Below are 18,519 nucleotides of genomic sequence, written 5' to 3' on the forward strand. Positions count from 1 at the left end.
TCCCAAACCTGCCTCTCTCTTTGTCATGCCCCCCCCCCCATTGCTTCTAGCTCTGCCTTCTGGGGCCAAGTCTTGACAACCCAACAAATACTTGCAGATATGAATTTGAAGTTCATTCCAGGAATATGTTCCTCAGCTGTCCTCTCCATCACTGATCTTGTTTATTCTTTTGATGCCTTTAAGCTCTGGGGCTTTCTAAAATTGTTTTGTAAACATGTAGCTTCAATGAATCTTATCAGAAACATGCATTCTCTTCTTCACTGATCATATCTAGGCATTATGACTGGTGATATGAAGATGTCTCAGGCAGCTGGGTAGTGCAGAGGATAGAGTACAAGGCTTGGAGTCAGGAAGACCTGAGTTCAAATCCTGCCTCAGACACTACCTCTGTGACCTTGGATAAGTCACTTTGCCTCAGTTTGCTCAAAAGTAAAATAAGCTGGAGAAGGAAATGCTAAACCATTCAGTATCTTTGCCAAGAAAATCTCAAATGGGGTCATGAAGAGTCAGATACGACTGAAATGACTTCACAACAGCATGAATATAGCTAACCTCCACCAAGGAGGTATTTATGCTTACTTTTTGGAATTGTAATGAGGATGGGAGAGAGATGGTTTTAAGTGAGAAGAAAAGCAAACAAGTTTTTGGTATATTGGCATGCACATTCATCAGATGAGAGCCATGAAGGGGAACTCTAGCCTGGACCCCTAGGGCATCTCTGCCACAACCTTCTCAAACTACCTCCATACTAGACAGAAGTTCACTTAGAGTTCAGAAACAAGTACATACTATTCAGTGCTTTAGGGCAAAGGGGAAGAGTAGCACAAAATTCATCACAAAGCAAAAGGGAGTTAAAATCTCGAAACACGTAGGAGCCTCTAAATTTTGGCCTGGATTTTGAATCTCTCCCAGAAAATGGATTTGAAAGTACATTTGTTTTGTACAGCCAACTCTTCGTCTGATAGCATCCAATTAGCCAAGGAGGTGAGAGGCAATTAAACAATCTGTTGAAACAGTTTCAGTATGAGGTCAACAATCAATCGTTATCTCATAGGACTCATCTTCAAGTGCGCAGGCTTCCGGCTAACCCAGACTCCTTGCTTCCCCGTTGATGTCCGGTTGCTCACCCACTTGCCTGCCCTTGCCCACGTCATTTCCAATAATTGCAATCCTCTCCTGGAAAGCCTGCCCAACGTTCCTTGATTGCCCCTAGCTGAAATTGATTTTTGCTTCCTCTGAAATCCCACAACACTGTGTTTTGCATCTTTCCAATGCCTGTATCTCACTCTCCCTTATTTATGGGCACATCATCAGGGTGGAGTGATAGAAGGAACACTGGACATTGAGACAAGACCTAGATTCAAATCCTGGCACTGCCACATACAACCTACATGACTTTGGACAAGTCACTGTCCTGCTCTGAGCCTCATCTGTGAAATTCGATTCCACAACAACAATGTAATGGTGATAATGATAGCTGGCATTTACACAGTATGTTAAGGTTTGCAAAGCACTTACATTTTGTTTCATGTGACCCTCACAACAATCCTGTGGGAGGTCATTGTTACTGTTATCTCCATTTTACAGTTCAGGAAACTGAGGCTGGAAGAAATTAAATGATTTGCCCAGGGTCACACAGCTATTGAAGTGTCTGAAGCAGGATTCCAACCCAGATCTTCCTGACTCTAAGTCCATCGTTCTATCTACTGTATCACACAAATGCCCAGCAATCATGTATTAAGTACCAGACTATGCACTAGACGCTGGGCGCTGTTCAGTCATTTTCAGTCTGACCCTGTTTGGGGTTTTCTTGGCAATAATTTGACATTTCTTCCTCCAGCTCATTTTGCAGATGAGAAAACTGAGGCAAACAGGATTAAGTGACTTGCCCAGGGTCACTTGGCTAGTAAGTGTCTGAGGCCAGATTTGAACTCAGGAAGATGCATCTTCCTAACTTCAGGGCCAGCACTCAATCCACTTCCCCACCTAGCTGCCAAGGATGCTGGTTGTACAAAAGACAAAAATGAAACAGATCACCCAATCCTAGGTGGGGAAAAGGGTGTGTGTTTATTTAGTGCCTGCTGTATGACAGATGCTGTGTTTAGCATTTCACAAAAGTCATCTAATTTGATAATATGAGCTGGATTTAATTTGTTGAGTGTCTACCATATTCTTGGTCCTGTGGGACATTTTGCTATAGAGATACAGTGGGAAGAGCACAAGCTGAGTGACCTTGGACAAGTCACATCAGCTCTCTGGGCTTGAGCTCAGTTTACTCCTCAGTAAAATGAAGGGAGTGGATTAGATTGCCACTAAAGTCCCACTCCAAGCTCTGGTGAATCAGTCACTGAGCATTTATTAAGCACTTACTTTATGCCATGCACTGTTCCAAATACTGCGGGTACAAAGAAAGGTAAGGATACAATCCCTGCCTGATAAAGCGCATTCAGTGGAAATCTATGAACCTAGAATCTAACTGTGCCAGTCATCAAGTGGCTAGCCTCTTTTTAATATGAGATTAATTAATATTAATATTATATAAGTAATATTAACCACAACATTCATGTAAGCATTAGCCACTTTTAATGTAATGTGAATTAATATTAATGTGAATATTAATATCAGTAATTACTATTAATCATAATCTATTAATATTAACCATTATAGTCATATGTTAGCCTCTCTTTAAATGTGATATTAGACTGCATTAGTTTTTTTTAATTAATTTATTTTTTTATTTTTAGTTTATAACACTCAGTTCCACAAGTTTTGGGGTTCCAAATTTTCTCTCCCTCCCACTCCTCCCCTCAACCCCCCAAGACGGCATGTAATCCAATGTAGGTTCTACATATACCTTCACATTAAACTTATTTACATAATACTCCAGTTGTAATGAAGAATTATAACCAATGGAATGAATCATGAGAAAGGAGAAACAAAACCAAAAAAAAAAAAAGGAAAAATAGAGAGAGCAAAACGTTTGCCTCAATCTGCATTCAGACTCCATAATTCTTTCTCTGGATGTGCATAGCTTTTTCCATCATGAGTCTTTTGGAGCTGTCTTTGAACCTTGCATTGATGAGAGGAGTCAAGTCTATCAAAGTTAGTCCTTACAGATACCGTGTGTCTGTAATTGTGTATAATGATCTCCTGGTTCTGCTCCCCTCATTCAGCATAAGTTTGTATAAGTCATTTCAGGTTATAATGAAGTCCGTCTGCTCCTCATTTCTTACAGCACAATACTTTTCCATTACATTCACATACCACAATTTGTTTAGCCATTCCCCAATTGATGGGCATCCCCTCGATTTCCAGTTCTTTGCCACCACAAAAAGAGCTGCTATCAATATTTTTGTACATACTCGTATGATCTTTTTGGGATAAAGCCCTAGAAGTGGTATTGCTGGGTCAAAGAGTATGCATGTTTTTATAGCCCTTTGGGCATAGTTCCAAATTGTTCTCCAGAATGACTGGATCAGTTCAGAACTCCACCAGCAATGGAACAATGTTCCAATTTTCCCACATCCTCTCCAGCATTTATCATTTTCCTGTTTTGTCATGTTAGCCAATCTGACAGGAGAGGTGTGGTACCTAAGAGTTGTTTTGATTTGCATTTCTCTAATCGATAGTGATTTAGAGCATTTTTTCATATGACTAGATAGCTTTAATTTCTTCCTCTGAAAACTGCCTGTTCATATCCTTTGACCATTTATCAATTGGGGAATGACTTGTATTCCTATAAATTTGGCTCAATTCCCTGTATATTGCATTAGTGTTAGTGTCCAGGAAGAGGGACCTAATTGTCCTGTTGTCTTTGGCCTTAGTGAAACCCCATCTGGTGACCTGAGTTCAGCTGTAGGTGATACATTTTGGAAAGGATACTGACAAGCCCTTGTGTTCAATTGGCATAGCCAGAGACCAGAAGGGTACTACCCTCTGAAGGGCAATCAGAATGGTGCAAAACCTGCCATAGGAAGTTTGCTTGAGGGAGCCTGGAATGTTTAAACTAAAAAAGAGAAGACTCAGACGAGACTTGAAATATTGTCTAGTATTCAAAGGACTGTTATCCAGAAACTAGAAGCAATGAACAGAAGTTGCACAAAGGCCAAATTTGGCTTTATGCAAGGAAAAATTTCCTCCCAATTACAGCTGTCCAAAAGTGAAGTGGATGCCTTGAGAAATGATGGGTTTCCCCTTACTTGAGCCCTTCAAGTAGAGGCTGGGCATCCACCTGTGAGGATTGTTGTCTGGGAGTTCCTTGTTCAGCTACAGGCTGGACTCAGTGGTCACAGAGGTCCCTTCCAACTCTGAAATGCTGTGATTCTGTTGTGATAGAGTTTAGAAAAGGGTATTGGAATGGCAGCAGGGGAGGGAGTCCATGGTACTCTATAAGCCTCTGTTCTGTAAACCCCAATCATATTTGGTCATGTTACTACATGGCTGGTTGGTATATGTGCTAGTGGCCACCATGTAAACCGTAAAGGTGGAGGTAAAGATGGTGCTATCTCTTATGAGACTAAAGGCCAATCACTGAGCATCAGCATTAAGGTACAGGGATTGGGCATTCCCATGGGTTCAAGTCCTGCTCCTGGCATTCCCTGGATAACTAGGATTGTTGTTCCATCATTTTTCAGTTGTGCCTGACCCTTCATGACCCCATTTGGGACTTTCTCAGCAGAGACACTGGAGTGGTTTGTCATTTCCTTCACCAGCTCATTTTGCAGATGAGGAAACTGAGGCAAACAGGGTTAAGTGGCTTGTCCAAAGTCACAGAGCTTGTAAGTATCTGAGGCCAGATTTGAACTTAGGTCTTCCTGACTTCAGACCTGTACTCTATCCACTGCACCATCTAGGCTGCCCTAATCTAGGATTTAAGTCACATAAACTCTGGACCAACTGGAATTCACCCCCTCATCTCTGCCTCCTAGAATCCTTACTTTCCTTCAAAGGTCAGCTCAAGGTTTACCTCTTACATGAAGCCTTTTTCAATGCCTCCAACTACTATTGCCTTCTCCCATCACATATGCTTGAATGTACACATTTTGTCCCCCTTGAAAGAATGTAAGCTTCTTGAGAGCAAAGAATGTTTCATTTTTGTCCTTGTATTCCTGGTGCCCAACACATCACACATAATAGGAGCTGAATAAATGTTTGTTGGTGGATTAATTGGTAAGAGAAAAGGAAGGAATTTTGTTCAGCTTTTGTTAGAATAAATAGGGGGCATGCCATGGTCTGATTTCAAGAGAAAAGTGCTGGTAGAAAAGGAGAATTATTTTATCCCAAGAAAATAGTGATAGAGATAGAAATGAGACCCTATCATTTCACCTTTTCTTAGAGCACAGCACTGTAATGAAAGAAAAGAGGAAAGAAAGGCAGGCAGGGAAGCTTTCCTCCAATCAAGGCATTTAGAAGTCCATTACAATGTCTCTAAATTCACTGAATGAATGCTAGAACTCTGAGCACACCAAACCTTTCTCACCTGAAATAAGACATCAGAAAACAAGTGGCTGGACCTCATGGCACATGGGAGAGAAGTTTGAAATGGGAAATCAGGAGAATTACTTGCCAGTTCTGTCACTAGCTAGCTATATAACGCTGGGGAAGTCATTTCTGCTGACTGGGTTTCGGTTTCCCTGTCTGTTAAGTAGGGGGCCTGGGTGGATAATCTTTAAAGTCCTTTCCCGTCATTGGTGTGCTACAGCTTGTGGGATTCAACTGTTACATTTTCAGTGTGAGCATTTGCACCTCAGAAATTGGCAAATATTACAAACCAGGGCTTGACTTATTGTTTTGTTGACTTCTAGACTTAAGAAAGTGATGGAGAAAGTATTAATAACGTAAATTATACTTAAAAGTATGTGCACATAATTTTTTATTTTGAGAACTAGTCATAAAACACCAGCACTTCACTGCTTCCTGCTCTGATGTTACAGGCCTTTAGCTAGCTGACAATTTTCTAGAATTCCAGAATCTACTGTCTTGTTCGTCTTTCCAGGCTATTTTTTTTTCCGCTAAAATGGAACCATTTCCTTTCTTTGGCTTGGCAAGAAGGAAAAAGGAAAATTTAAAATATCTAATTATCATCTAATTGCTAAAGTAGCAAGTATTGATGATTTAAAGGAAATAAGATATAGTATCATATATTTATATTCATAGATCGTATGCTTGGAGCTGGAGGACATCTACCTTCAAGATATCCAATCCCCACTTTTTATAGAGATGGGAACTGAGGCCCAAAGACTTATTCATGGTCTTACTGGCAGTGAGGGACAGAGCTGGAATTTGAACCCAGATCCTCAGACTCCAAATCCTGCTTTGCACTGTACTCTGATGTCCTGGGCAATTAGGTAGAGCCAAAGTGTACAGATCAATGGGCCTGGAGTCAGTAAGACCTGAGTTCAAATCTGCCTTCAGACACTTACTAGCTGTATGACTCTGGGCAAACCATTTAACCTCTGTCTGCCTCAGTTTCCTCAACTGTAAAGTGGGGATCATAATAGCACTTATCTCACAGGGTTGTTAGAAGGATCATATGAGATAATTATTGTCAAAGCACTTAGCATAGTGCAGGCACATAGTAGGTGCTCTATGCATGCCTATTCCCTCTCCTCCCTTCTTTCTTCCTCCCTTTGAAAATAGCCTTAGTTATTCCATCAATCCTTGTTGGTAGGTCAGGGAGCTGTTGAAGCTTTTATTTTCTTGACCTATTCCCTTAATCAGATGATATTTAGTAAGCACCTACTATGTGCCAGGCACTGTGCTGGGCGCTGGGAGTACATTGACCAAAAAAAAGTCCCTGTCCACAAGCAATGTACCTACATTATATCAAGAGAGGCATGTCATCAGCAAAATGATGGTTGGACCCCAAAAACTATACATCTCTCTCAGATCTTTCTCTTTCTCCATTTTTTGAAAAAAAAATACCCAATTTGAAAACCCCAAAATACCCAATTTGAAAAGGTTTTGAAAATCTTTTTTAAAAAATACCCAATGTAAAACAGGAGCTTAATAAATCTAGCTCTTACTGAGACCACTGAGGAAATAGGTGAAACGTGGCCCCCTTTGGCTCTCTTCCACCCTATCGATAAAATGGGCCAGTGATACTTCCCTCTGGGAGGGACAACAGGATGACAAAATGCTCCAAACTGCCACGAAAATGGCCCTGATTGTCTGTATCAGTCACCACTCCCGAAAACCACTGAGTACCAATTTAGTGCTAAGGGGAGGCATTTAAATATCACTCAGACCATTTGGAAACTGAGTCAACTAGTGTTTTATGACACCTGAGGCTTTTTACTGGGGGCCCTCAGCATCAATTGCTTTAAAGGACAGATCATTCAATTTACCATCTGGATGGGAACAATGTTCCTTTGATAACCAACTTGCTGATGCGCTCTTCGGCTGGACAGCATGAAGAGAACAAGGGAGGTGATGGGCTTGCTGTCCTCAGCCTTGGCCAATCCACAACTGAAGTACTGCGTTCCGTTCTGAGAACTGTAGGCCATCCCAGGAAGGTGAAGACCCTCCGGATCGTGCCAGACAAGTATCAGTTGAAAGAACTGAGGATGTTTATCCTGGATAAAGGAAGAAAGGAGACATTTATTAAGTACCTGCTATGTATACAAATACTAACTCGTGGGAGCCTCACAACACCCCTGGGAGATATTGTTATCCTCTTTTTATTACTGAGGAAATTGAAGCAAAAAAAGGATAAATGACTTCCCCCTGGGTCACACTACTAATAATGTTTGTGGTAGGATTTGAACCCAGGGTTTCCTGACTCTAACTCTCTCTCTCTCTCCACTGTACCATCCTGCTGCCTCGAGAGGAGATCCACCTCTGGGAAGCAGGATGCCCACTTGTCAGGGATGCTGGAGAGGGGTTTGTTGGTCAGGCATGGGTTGGACTAAATGGCTTTTAAGGTTCCTTCAAGTTCTAAATTCTGGGAATCTTGGATTGAGTCACTGGCAGCACCTTCGGGGAGAAAACAAGTAAAGGGCAGTAAGGATATGAGAAAGAAGAGGAGGTGGGGAGGGAAAGAAAGGATCTGTGGACCAAGGGATAGCTCCCTCTAACTTGATCAGGTCAACCCCTTAGAGAGCAGAATCACAGGAATAAAGGACCTTTAGTGTGGAGCTCAAAGACACTTCAGAGATCGTCGTTTCCAACATCTTTGTTCTATCAAAGAGGAAACTGAGTCTCGGAAAGAAAGTCAATGAGAATTTAGAGCTAGAGAGAAAATGTCAGGACATAGAATGTCAGAGCCAGAAGATGCTTTAGAACTTGGAATGTTAGGGCTTGGAAACCCCTTAGAACACAGAGCTGGGAGGGACCTTAGGGTGTACGATTTTAGAGCTCGAAGGACTTTGAACACAGAATGATAGCGCTTGGAGAGCCTTTTGGGCAAAAGTCCCAAACCTACAATCCATGGACCCCTTTGGGGGATTTCTGAGGGTCTGAGAACTTGGATGGGAAAAAAAATTGTTTTTACTTTCATTGACCCCTAATTTAAATTGGTCATTTCTTTTATGAGTTTTTCAAAAAGTTTTCTGAGTCCATAGACTGCTGTCTATATGTAACAGAGAATATCAGGGCCCGAAGAGACTTTGGTGATCTAGTCCAATTCTCTTGTGTTTTCCAGATCAGGCCCAGACTGTCAGAGGGGTCCAGGATAGAAAAAAAGTAAAGGTTAAGAACTGACTTAAGTCACAGAATGTCAGAGCTGGCAGAGGCCTTAGAACAGAGAATGTAAGAGCTAAATGAGTCCTTAGAACAGGGAATGGGAGCAGCTAGGTGGCACAGTGAACAGAGCACTGGCCCTGGAGTCAGAAGGACCTGAGTTCAAATCCAGCCTCAGATACTTGACACTTACTAGCTGTGTGACCTTGGGCAAGTTGCTTAACCCCAATTGCCTTGTCTTCCTCCCTTCAAAAATAAAAAGAACAGGGAATGTCAGAGCTGGGAGGGGCCTTAGAACAGGGAATGTCAGAGATGGGGGAGGGGCCTTAGAACAAGGAATGTCAGAGCTGAGTGGGTCCTTAGAACAGGGAATGTCAGAACTGAGAGGGCTGTAGACTTTAGACTATCGGAACTGTAAGGGACCTTAGTAATCTAGCCCATACCCCTCCTATTTTTCAGACAGGGCCCAATGAGGGCAAGTGAAGTTGCTCCAAGCCACCATGGAGATGAGATTAGAATGCAGGCCCTCCAACTCCCAGGCCATTGCCAGCTCCCCGCACCAGGCTGTCCTCTGCTTGTTCTGAGGATTTGGGGGTGGGGGGAGAAGAATTGCAGGGCTGTGGCAATGAGCTGCCAGCGTGGGAGAGGGGACGTCAGATGGATTCCTAGTTGTTATATTCCTTGGAGGAAAGACTGAAAATTAGTAGTTTGGGATCTGTCAAGGAACTCTAACTTTTTTAAGATGAGAAAAAAGGATTGTTTGGGATTTTGAATGCTTTTGTGGAAAGATTTACACTTCCAAATGAAGAGTGACTATTGACCTATGGTTTATTTTCGCCAAAGAAGCATGACTGTCCTTCACCAAGGTCCTCCTCCAGTGCCTTGTCATGGCAGGGAGGTCACCCTGGGCTCCAAAACTCTGCCAAGACAGCACAAGCCCTGGCTAGTCCCATACAGTGGGAGAAGCTTCCAGTACAATCTTGGTGACAGACTGTGTCTGACATCCAAGGACCAGTCTAGCCCAAACTCACAGAGGCTCATCACCAGGTGGGCTGCAGCGAGGTGACTTTTTAAGCCAAGAGAGCTCTCAGTGATCACCTACTGAGGCATAGTGGAATGTGCTGCCTTGAGAAGGAGTGAGTTTCTCTACAATGGAAGTATTCAAGAAGAAATTAGATCACCACTTGTAGGGTGTCACATACAGGGGCCCTAGGTGGTGTGGTGGATTGGGATAGATACTGGGCTTAGAGTCAGGAAGACCTGAGTTCAAATCTGGCCTCAGACACTTACTACCTGTGTGACCTTAAACAAGTCACTTACCCCTGTTTGCCTCAGTTTCCTCATCTGTAAAATGAGCTGGAGAAAGAAATGACAAACCTCTCCAGTACCTCTGCCAAGAAAACCCCCCAAAAGAGTCACAAAGAGTCAGACATGACTGAAATGACTAAACAACAACAACACAGAGGATTTTTGTTCTGGTACCAATTCTCTTGAAAAGATGAGGTTCTGTGACTCTAATTCTAGGTTGCTCTCTGTGTCAGTAAAAGCAGTTCCCACACCAAGAAATCAACAGATCTTGAAGTATCAAGGCCATGTGGCTACTCAAGCCCTTTATTTCCTCTGCCTTTGTTCCCAGAGTTCATCACCAAGGTCGAGACATCCCCTATTAGAGGATCATAGATGGATGAAGGAAGGAAGGAAGGAAAGAAAGAAGGAAGGAAGGAGAAAGCATTTATTAATCACTGTATGCCAAGCACTGTTCTAAATTCTGGAGTTAAACTCAAAATAAAAAAAAATTTTAAAGCTGAAACTTATATTGGGGAAGCTAAGACATATAAAAAACGAAAGTTCTTCTGCAAGGTGGAAGTGATTATGGGGCAGCAGCGGTGTGGATGGTAAGTCCCAGGGGTACTTATATCACAAAGTAGATCAGATGTCAGAGCAAGGAAATTGCGTGGCATAGAGTCAGGGAAGCTGCTGAGGTCTAGAGGATGTCAGGAGGCAGCGGCAGGGCGGATGGTAAGTCTTCCAGGTCCTGGAATGGAGTTGTTGACGCCTATTTCTTCCAAGTCACGAGAACGCTCCAGCAGCCTTAGTAAAGGTGAAGAGGCAAGGGAAGGGCGTCTCTTATGGTGACATCTTCCCATTGCCTGGCCATCCTTGATGGATTCTGAGACTGCCAGAGATGAGGGACAGGAAAATGGAAGGAAGGAGTCTTACCACCCATCCCTTACCCCACTCCCCCCATGGGTCTTCACACTGTGGCCATCCTGTCTATGTTCATAGATCATAGATCAGGAAGGTGACTTCTAGGCATCCAGTTGGAAGAGGAAGAAACTGAGATATTTTATTAAATGCCTTGCAAAGATCCACACTTGTCTCAGGCAATTGTCCGGGCCAAGGATCCTGGGAATGAATTGCAGGCCGTTAGAGCTGGAAAAGACCCTAGAATGATAGCAGCAGAGGAAACCTCAGAGAAAAGGTAGTCCAACTCCCTCCTTTTATGAGTGTGTTTGTGTATGGAGGTATATAGATAGGTATGTACTATATATGTATTTATGTGGGTATGTATGTAGACATGTATGTGTCTATAGGCGGCAAAGTGGATAAGTTCTGTAGACAGGAAGACTCAAATTCAAAAATCCTGCCTCAGACACCAGTCACTTAACCACTGTCTGCCTCGTTGTCCCAATCTGTAAAAAGGACATCCATTTCCCAGATGCATTGTGAGGATAAAATGAGGTAATATTTGTAAAGCATTTTGGAAACCTTAAAGAACTAGTCACTGTTGTTTCATCATCCTCTACTAATATACATCTACAATTGTCCTGCACCTGTTTGAAACTTAGAGCCTTAGAAATGTGCCTGGGGCATTGGGAGGTTAAGTGACTTGCCCAGTGTCACACATACAGAATATGGCCGAAGCTAGACTTGAACCCAAGGCTTCTTAAATTCAAGGCCAGCCCTCTATGCACTCTGCCAAGCCTTCCAATGAGCACAAGAGAGGTGATGTGCCTTGTCCAAAAGTCACACAGGAAATCTATGGCAGAGTCAGAATTCAAACACTGGTCCTCTTATCCCCAATGCTACACCCCTTTAAAGCAACTTGGGGCAGGGGTCCAGTGAGGAAGAGAGGTGAGGCAGAGAGACTTAGGGCCTAAGTACCCTTTCCTCACCACACATGCAAAAACCCAGTGCAGACTACCACCAGTGATTTCTACCAGGGGCAGCGAGGTGACTTAGTGAATCATACAGAGGAATTGGAGGCAGGAAGACCTGAGTTCAAATGTGACCTCAGCTGCTTTCTACCTGTGTGACTCCAGGCAAACCTCTTAACCTGTCTGCCTTCATTTCCTCTCTATGAAATGGGCATGATAATAGCACCTACCACCTACGGTGGTCGTGAGGCTCAAATGAGATCCTATTTTTAATGCACCATATAAATGCCAGCTATTATTCTAGCTGCTGGCTTGGGCACCATGTTGCCTTTTGACAGCTCTGACCCAAGGTGTAGAGTGTGGGTGGAGTGAAGGAGGAGAACATGAGAGCCTTCTCTCTATTAACATGTGTGAGACTTGCCTCAAAATCTCTCCTTTCGTAAAAGAACAGAGACGAGATTCCCAACTTGCACCATCCAAGGGGCTTTTGTGGTCTCGTCTGGTTGGCTCTGGAACCAAACATTTTTAAATTCCTCTGTAATGAGCTAAATCTCCAGATGGAATTGGGATGGCAGACAGCTAAGGGAGGGTGGGCATGGGCATTCCATGGCCAGGAAGAGATCGATGCTATTTGCTGGATTTCTGGTCCTTCTGGAACCTCTAGAGAAGGATACATAGAGAGAGAGAGATTGAGGAGAGCCTGAGAAAACACGTGTGTGCAAATGCACTCTCACACGCACGCATGCACACACACACACACCAGAGAAATGACACAGCAGGAAAGTGATGCATGAAAACACAGAGAGAAACACACACAGAGATGCCAGATGGAGAGTACAAACCAGGCTGGTCCTAGGATATTTATTATTCCATCTCCCACACAGAGGGGCTGGCAGTATTACATAACACACCCCACAAAGGGAGAGGCTGAACACACACTAGGGACTCAGGCTGACCCAGGAGGTGATCCCTTGGGCTGAGAAGGAGAAGGCTTGACCCTAACCTCCAGTTCCCAGAGGCATTGGGTCATGTGCCAATTGTCTCGGTCCTAGTGAGACCCAGGAAAGGAGCTGAAGGCAAGATGAGGACGAGACTGTCTGTCATTCACTGCAGCTGGGAGCTCCCCACTCAACTGGGTTGCCTAAGAGGACACCCAGAAGGAAGGGCTGTACTACTTTGCATGCAACTAGGACTTGGAGGGAGAGAAAGAAAAAAACTGGAATGGTTATTTCTATCGCCCTCCCACACCATCTGTACCAACTCTGACCCACGCCAGATCCCCAAGGATTCAGAGTCAGGCCAATCCTTTAATTTTACAAATGAGGAAACTGAGGTTCACAGAAGGGAAATCATACAGATGAGAAAGCAGAGTGAGACTTCAAGCCTAGGTTTTCTCATTCCAAAGACAGTATCCTCTCCACTAGACCATATATACACCCACACCCATTCATGCGCCGCAACCACCCGCCCACTCATCCCATACATTCACCACACATTCACATGCACACATCAAGATATGCAGCCTCCTATACAACTACACACATAAAACATATGCTCACACCCCATATATAGCATACACTCACACCATGCAGCCCTACCATAATCCCATTGTACACAAACATCATACACATTCACATACACTGTAATGCTACCACGCACACACACACACACACACGTCCTGGCTCAGGGCTAAAATATAAGCATTGAGCCTCACAGAATCACTGACCTAAGAATTGGAAGGGGGCTTGGTGGCCATCTTAATCCAACCCGATTTGGGTTTTACACAAAGGACCTCCAGTTCCTCACTGAGATTAGACCTTTCTTCCCATCCTGCCTCTGGCACTTATTAGGCGGATGGCCTTAGATAGTCATCCTCTTCAAACCTCAATTCCCTAATCTATAAAATGAGGATAATGATACCTCCTATGAGTGTTCTTGTTCCACTCTTCGTGACCCCAGGGACCATAGCACCCTAAGCCCTTCTGGCCTCCATCATCTCCCAAAGTCTGTCCAAGCTCATGTTTGTTTCTTCCATGACACATCCTTCCATCTCATCCTCTGCCCTCCCCTTCTCCTTTTGCCTTCAATCTTTCCCAACATCAGGGTCTTTTCCCTTGAGTCCCATCTTCTCATTATATGGCCAAAGTATTTAAGCTTCAGCTTCAGCGTTTGACCTTCCGATGAACACTCTGAAGTAATTTCTTTAAGTACCGGCTTATTTGCTCCTTGCTGTCCGAGGGACTCTCAAAAGTCTTCTCCAGCACCACAATTCAAAAGCATTGATTCTGTGGTGCTCAGCTTTCCTTATAGTCTTACTCTCAAAAGCATACATTACTACAGAAAAAACCAAGCTTTGACTACATGGACCCTTGTCGGTAAGGTGATATCTCTGCTTTTTAGTCTGCTGTCCAGATTTGTCATAGCTTTTCTTCCAAGGAACAAGCGTCTTTTAATTTCACTGCTGCAGTCACCATCTGCAGTGATCTTTGAACCCAAGAATAATAGCACATTAGAGTACTATATGTTATATATAATATTACACATTATAAAATTATGTAATCATTATAATAATAGCACCTATGTCACTGAGGCTCAAATGAGATTTTATATGTATATATATATATAAAGTAATTCATAGCTTTAACGTGCACATAAATGTGAACTATTATTATATTCAAGAGACAACAGCTATAGGAGTAGTTTTATTTAACCTGATGATATATTCAGAATATGCTCATATCCCACCCTTCAATGATCAGAAAAATATTTTCTTGGTTCCATAGGGCATCAAAATCCCCTCCCTTCTGGTGGGTCGCACGAATTCTCTCTGACCTCTACAATCCACATATCTCACAATACCAGCAAAAGACCATGTTGTTCTTTTAATGTGTATTGTTTCCTATTATCGGAGCTTTATGACCAGACAAATAATGTGGCATATGGTCCTTTCGCCAGCTCCTTCTCAGTCTATGAAGAATATGATTTTAGGGTTGGTGCGGCAGTGGGGGCCAAAAGCCATGAATCCATCAACCAAGCCCTGGCCCAAGTCTAGATGACCCTTAGCAAATGATTTGTTTGAAAATTGCCAATAGTATTTCATTTTTAGTCAGAGAAGTTGATTTCAGGTGAGGAGAGGCTTTCTAAAGGCTTTCAATGTCCAGGATTAAATAAATTGATTGGGAGAACTTATGAAATTCCTGCTTTTGACACAGGAATTGAATGAGGTCTTCTAATCTTCTATTACATACTAGAAGTAGGTGAATTCATGTTGGATAGAAAAGAATAGACTTCATAATACTATTGACATTAAGAAAACTATAGAAGAATGTCTCGTACGCTAAAAGAATGACTGGAGAACATATGTGAGCCTTCTTTCTTTTAATTATTTCCTATTTATTCTGTATACCTTGATTTGTATATTTTTTTGCATTGTGTCTCCCTCATTAGTTTGTAAGCTCCTTGAGGGCAGGACCATTTTTTGCCTCTTTGTGAATCCCCAGTGCTTAGCATAGTTCCTGGCACATAGTAGGTGCTTAATAAATGTTTATTGATGGGTTGAACCTCATCGAAGGCAACATCATCCTTCCAACTTGTTTGGTGGCATTTGTCATTGGGGCAGGAGGAAGTGAAGAGGGTATGCCATGTAAATGGGAAATCGTTCTGTGCACTAAGATTATTCTGCTGCAGAAGGGGAAAGACTATAGACATGTAAGTTGGGTCCAGGAGGGCTGTAGGGAGGATGGGGAAAAGAATCCTTAAGCTTCTCACCATTTGATTTCCGGTTCTGACTGTCAATGGCGTCCCTGGGGAGACCCTTTTGTCATCAAGGGCTTTGATCGTGGAGACAAAATTCTATAATTTACAGCAGGCTGGAAAGGGAATCCCCTTGAGACTAGGCTTGTTTTCTGAGTTGCCTTCAAAACTCTGCCCTGAGGTTCCCAATGGGAATGTCTCCCGGTTACCTTATTCAGTCCTGTGCTTCCCATTTTTATTTTCCATGCTTATCAATCTCTTGTATCTGTTTTCTCTCTCCTTCCTTTCCTCTCTGGTGTTAGCTCAAGAACGCACCGGTCTGTTTTCAGCCTGACGGTTCATCTACTGACACACCCATGAGAGAAGTTGCTGCTTTCACCTAGCTAACAGTGAGGAATGATCTGGAGTTGGCATGTCTCACCACTAGAGCAGCTCCCAGGGGCTCTCTCTGTGCCAGAGTGGCATTGCCAGGCTTGGTATCTGTTTCTTTGGGGCTGAATCTCCTTCTAGGGACGTACCCTCTCTTCTGTTCTGAAGCCCACAGGAGAAGTCACCCATTCCTTCCTTAAAGCCAGAGAGCGAGAGCAGCAATGAATCACACCATGCCCCAGAAATTGGGATTGGAATGAATAGATGCCACCAGATGCTCTGAACCAGTTGATATCCAAGACCAATTACTCAAACGCCAAAGAACCTATCATTGTCCTGAGTCTGGCTCATACAGTCCAGCCAGAGCAGTACCTATCTTCTTAACTCCTTTTTTGAGGTCCCAAGTGTGTCCCTCACTGGGGAAAAAAGCTTCTGGTCACTAAGACTTGTACTCATCAGGCCAGATACTCTGAAGTTACAATGGAAGACCACATGTTTAGTGTTCAACAAATTCAACCCAATGTCATTTCTGTAAGGCTGTTCAAACGCAAAGTAGGAGGTTTGGGATTCCTGGTGAAAGAACGGGTTAGCAAGCCTCCAGTGATTATATCTGACCTCATCCGGGGTGGGGCAGCTGAACAGAGTGGTCTTATCCAGGCAGGAGATATCATCCTTGCAGTCAATGGCCGGCCCTTAGTGGACATGAGCTATGATGGCGCCCTGGAGGTTCTGAGGAGTATTGCCTCAGAGACTCACGTGGTCCTCATCCTGAGGGGCCCCGAAGGTTTCACTACTCACCTGGAGACTACATTCACCGGTGATGGGACACCCAAGACCATTCGAGTGACCCGACCCCTAGGTCCGGCCACCAAATCAGTGGATCTGTCCCACCAGGCTGTGCCCAGCAAAGATCAGCCCCCGGGGCTGGACAGTGCTGTGGCCCTCCGGAATGTGCCTCAGCACTCCAGGGAAAATGGTCAAGAGGACAATTCCCTGGCACAAACCAACGGCATGGTACCTGACCGGAAAGGTGAGGACCCCACAAAGAAAAGTGCCCTGGCTGGCCTGCCCAGTGGTGGGGAGAGCAATGACCTTCTCCGAGAGATCCAGCCAGTGCTGAACCTGCTCACCAGTGGCAAGAAGGAAATCAATGGAGGGCAGCCACACAAGATAGAGACAAGGGATGCAGAAGTCCAGGCAGACAGGTAAGCCCTGTGGCAAGTGTGTGTACATGTGTACTTCAGCCTGGCAACCAAGAAACCATGTTTACCTGCCCCACTTACCTGGGCATGTAGCCAGCCAGCTCAGCCATATCCCATGAAAAGTTAGGAAGTTACCTGGAAGTAGGTCTCAGCAAGGGACATGGTGATAGGCAGAAGGGGGTGGTGTGTGACTGGGGCGGGGGGAAAGAGCCAAACCTTGGGGTGGGGGGGCACTAACATTTACCTAGTACTGCTCTCTTTTATGTAGTAGTCAGGAGAGAATGATGGGAAAGGACGAGAGATCTGTTACAGAAAAAAATTTCCTAATGTTTAGACCCACCCACAGATGGAATTGGCTGTCAGTCAGTCAATAAGTATTCATTAAATATTTATTATACACAGCCAGGCACTGTGATAGGTGCTGGGGATAGAAAGAAAGGCAAAAGACAGTCCCTACCCTCATGGAACTCCTAGGGGTGCTGCACATCCAGGTCTCCCTGGCTGCATATTGTAGGGAGATGAATGACCTGCCCCCTGAAACCTACTCTGCTCATGACATACAATAAGCCACTTCAGAAACATTGGTTGTGCTGTATTTGTAACTGGACAGGAAGGGATGAGAAACCTGATATATGAAAACACTTCCTAATGAACTAGCCATAAATGGGATGTGCTGACCCCCAGGAGGTCAGTCAGTCAATGAGCATTTAGTGTTTAGATGTGCCAGGCACCATGCTAACTCCTGGGCATGCTAAGAAAGACAAAAACAGCCCCTCCTCTCTAGGTGCTCACAGGGGAGTTAACATGCAAACTATGAGCATTCAAGATCGGTACGGTGGGAGATAATCTCAGAGGAAAGGCCCTAGTGAGGGAGAAAAGGAGAGGAGGAGCATCAAGAAAGGCCTTCTTCCAAAAGTTGGAATTGGGTACCCCTCCTGGGAGGTCTGCAAGCCTAGACTAAATGACTATTTGTCAGGTGTTTTCTAATTAGATTGTGAACTCCTTGAGGGCAGGGGCTCCCTCTTGTTTCTTTGTAGCCCCAGTGCTTAGCACAGTGCCTGACACATGGTAGAGGCTTAATAAATGTTCATTGATCAATCGATAATGGGGATTGTTTTTCAGGTACAGGTTGGAATAGAAGGGCCCTGAAGTCCTAACTTGGAAACACTATGATCCTCTAATTTCCTGTGTTTCTACCCTCCGCTATGAGGGCAAAACATGGTTGAACCATACACCTTCTTGTAGTCTGAGGATCTGGGTTCTAATAACACCTCTGTTTATTACCCATGTGGCACTGGGCAAGTCTCTTTCATTTCCCTGGTCTTCAGTTTCCTCATCTGTAAAATGAGGAAATGGGG

The 18,519-nt window shown here is 43.9% G+C and overlaps 1 protein-coding gene across 1 annotated transcript in view; it reads left to right on the plus strand.

Annotated features, from left to right (window-relative positions):
- NOS1 (nitric oxide synthase 1) overlaps positions 1-18,519 on the plus strand; it is a 130,109-nt gene that overhangs the window by 13,777 nt on the left and 97,813 nt on the right. The window contains exon 2 of the mRNA XM_036741059.1: positions 15,893-17,164. Within this exon, the coding sequence (XP_036596954.1) occupies positions 16,440-17,164 (725 nt within the window). The 5' untranslated portion in view covers positions 15,893-16,439. The remainder of the gene's footprint in view (positions 1-15,892; positions 17,165-18,519) is intronic.

Source organism: Trichosurus vulpecula, chromosome 1 (genome assembly GCF_011100635.1).
Source record: "Trichosurus vulpecula isolate mTriVul1 chromosome 1, mTriVul1.pri, whole genome shotgun sequence".
NCBI lineage: Eukaryota > Metazoa > Chordata > Mammalia > Diprotodontia > Phalangeridae > Trichosurus > Trichosurus vulpecula.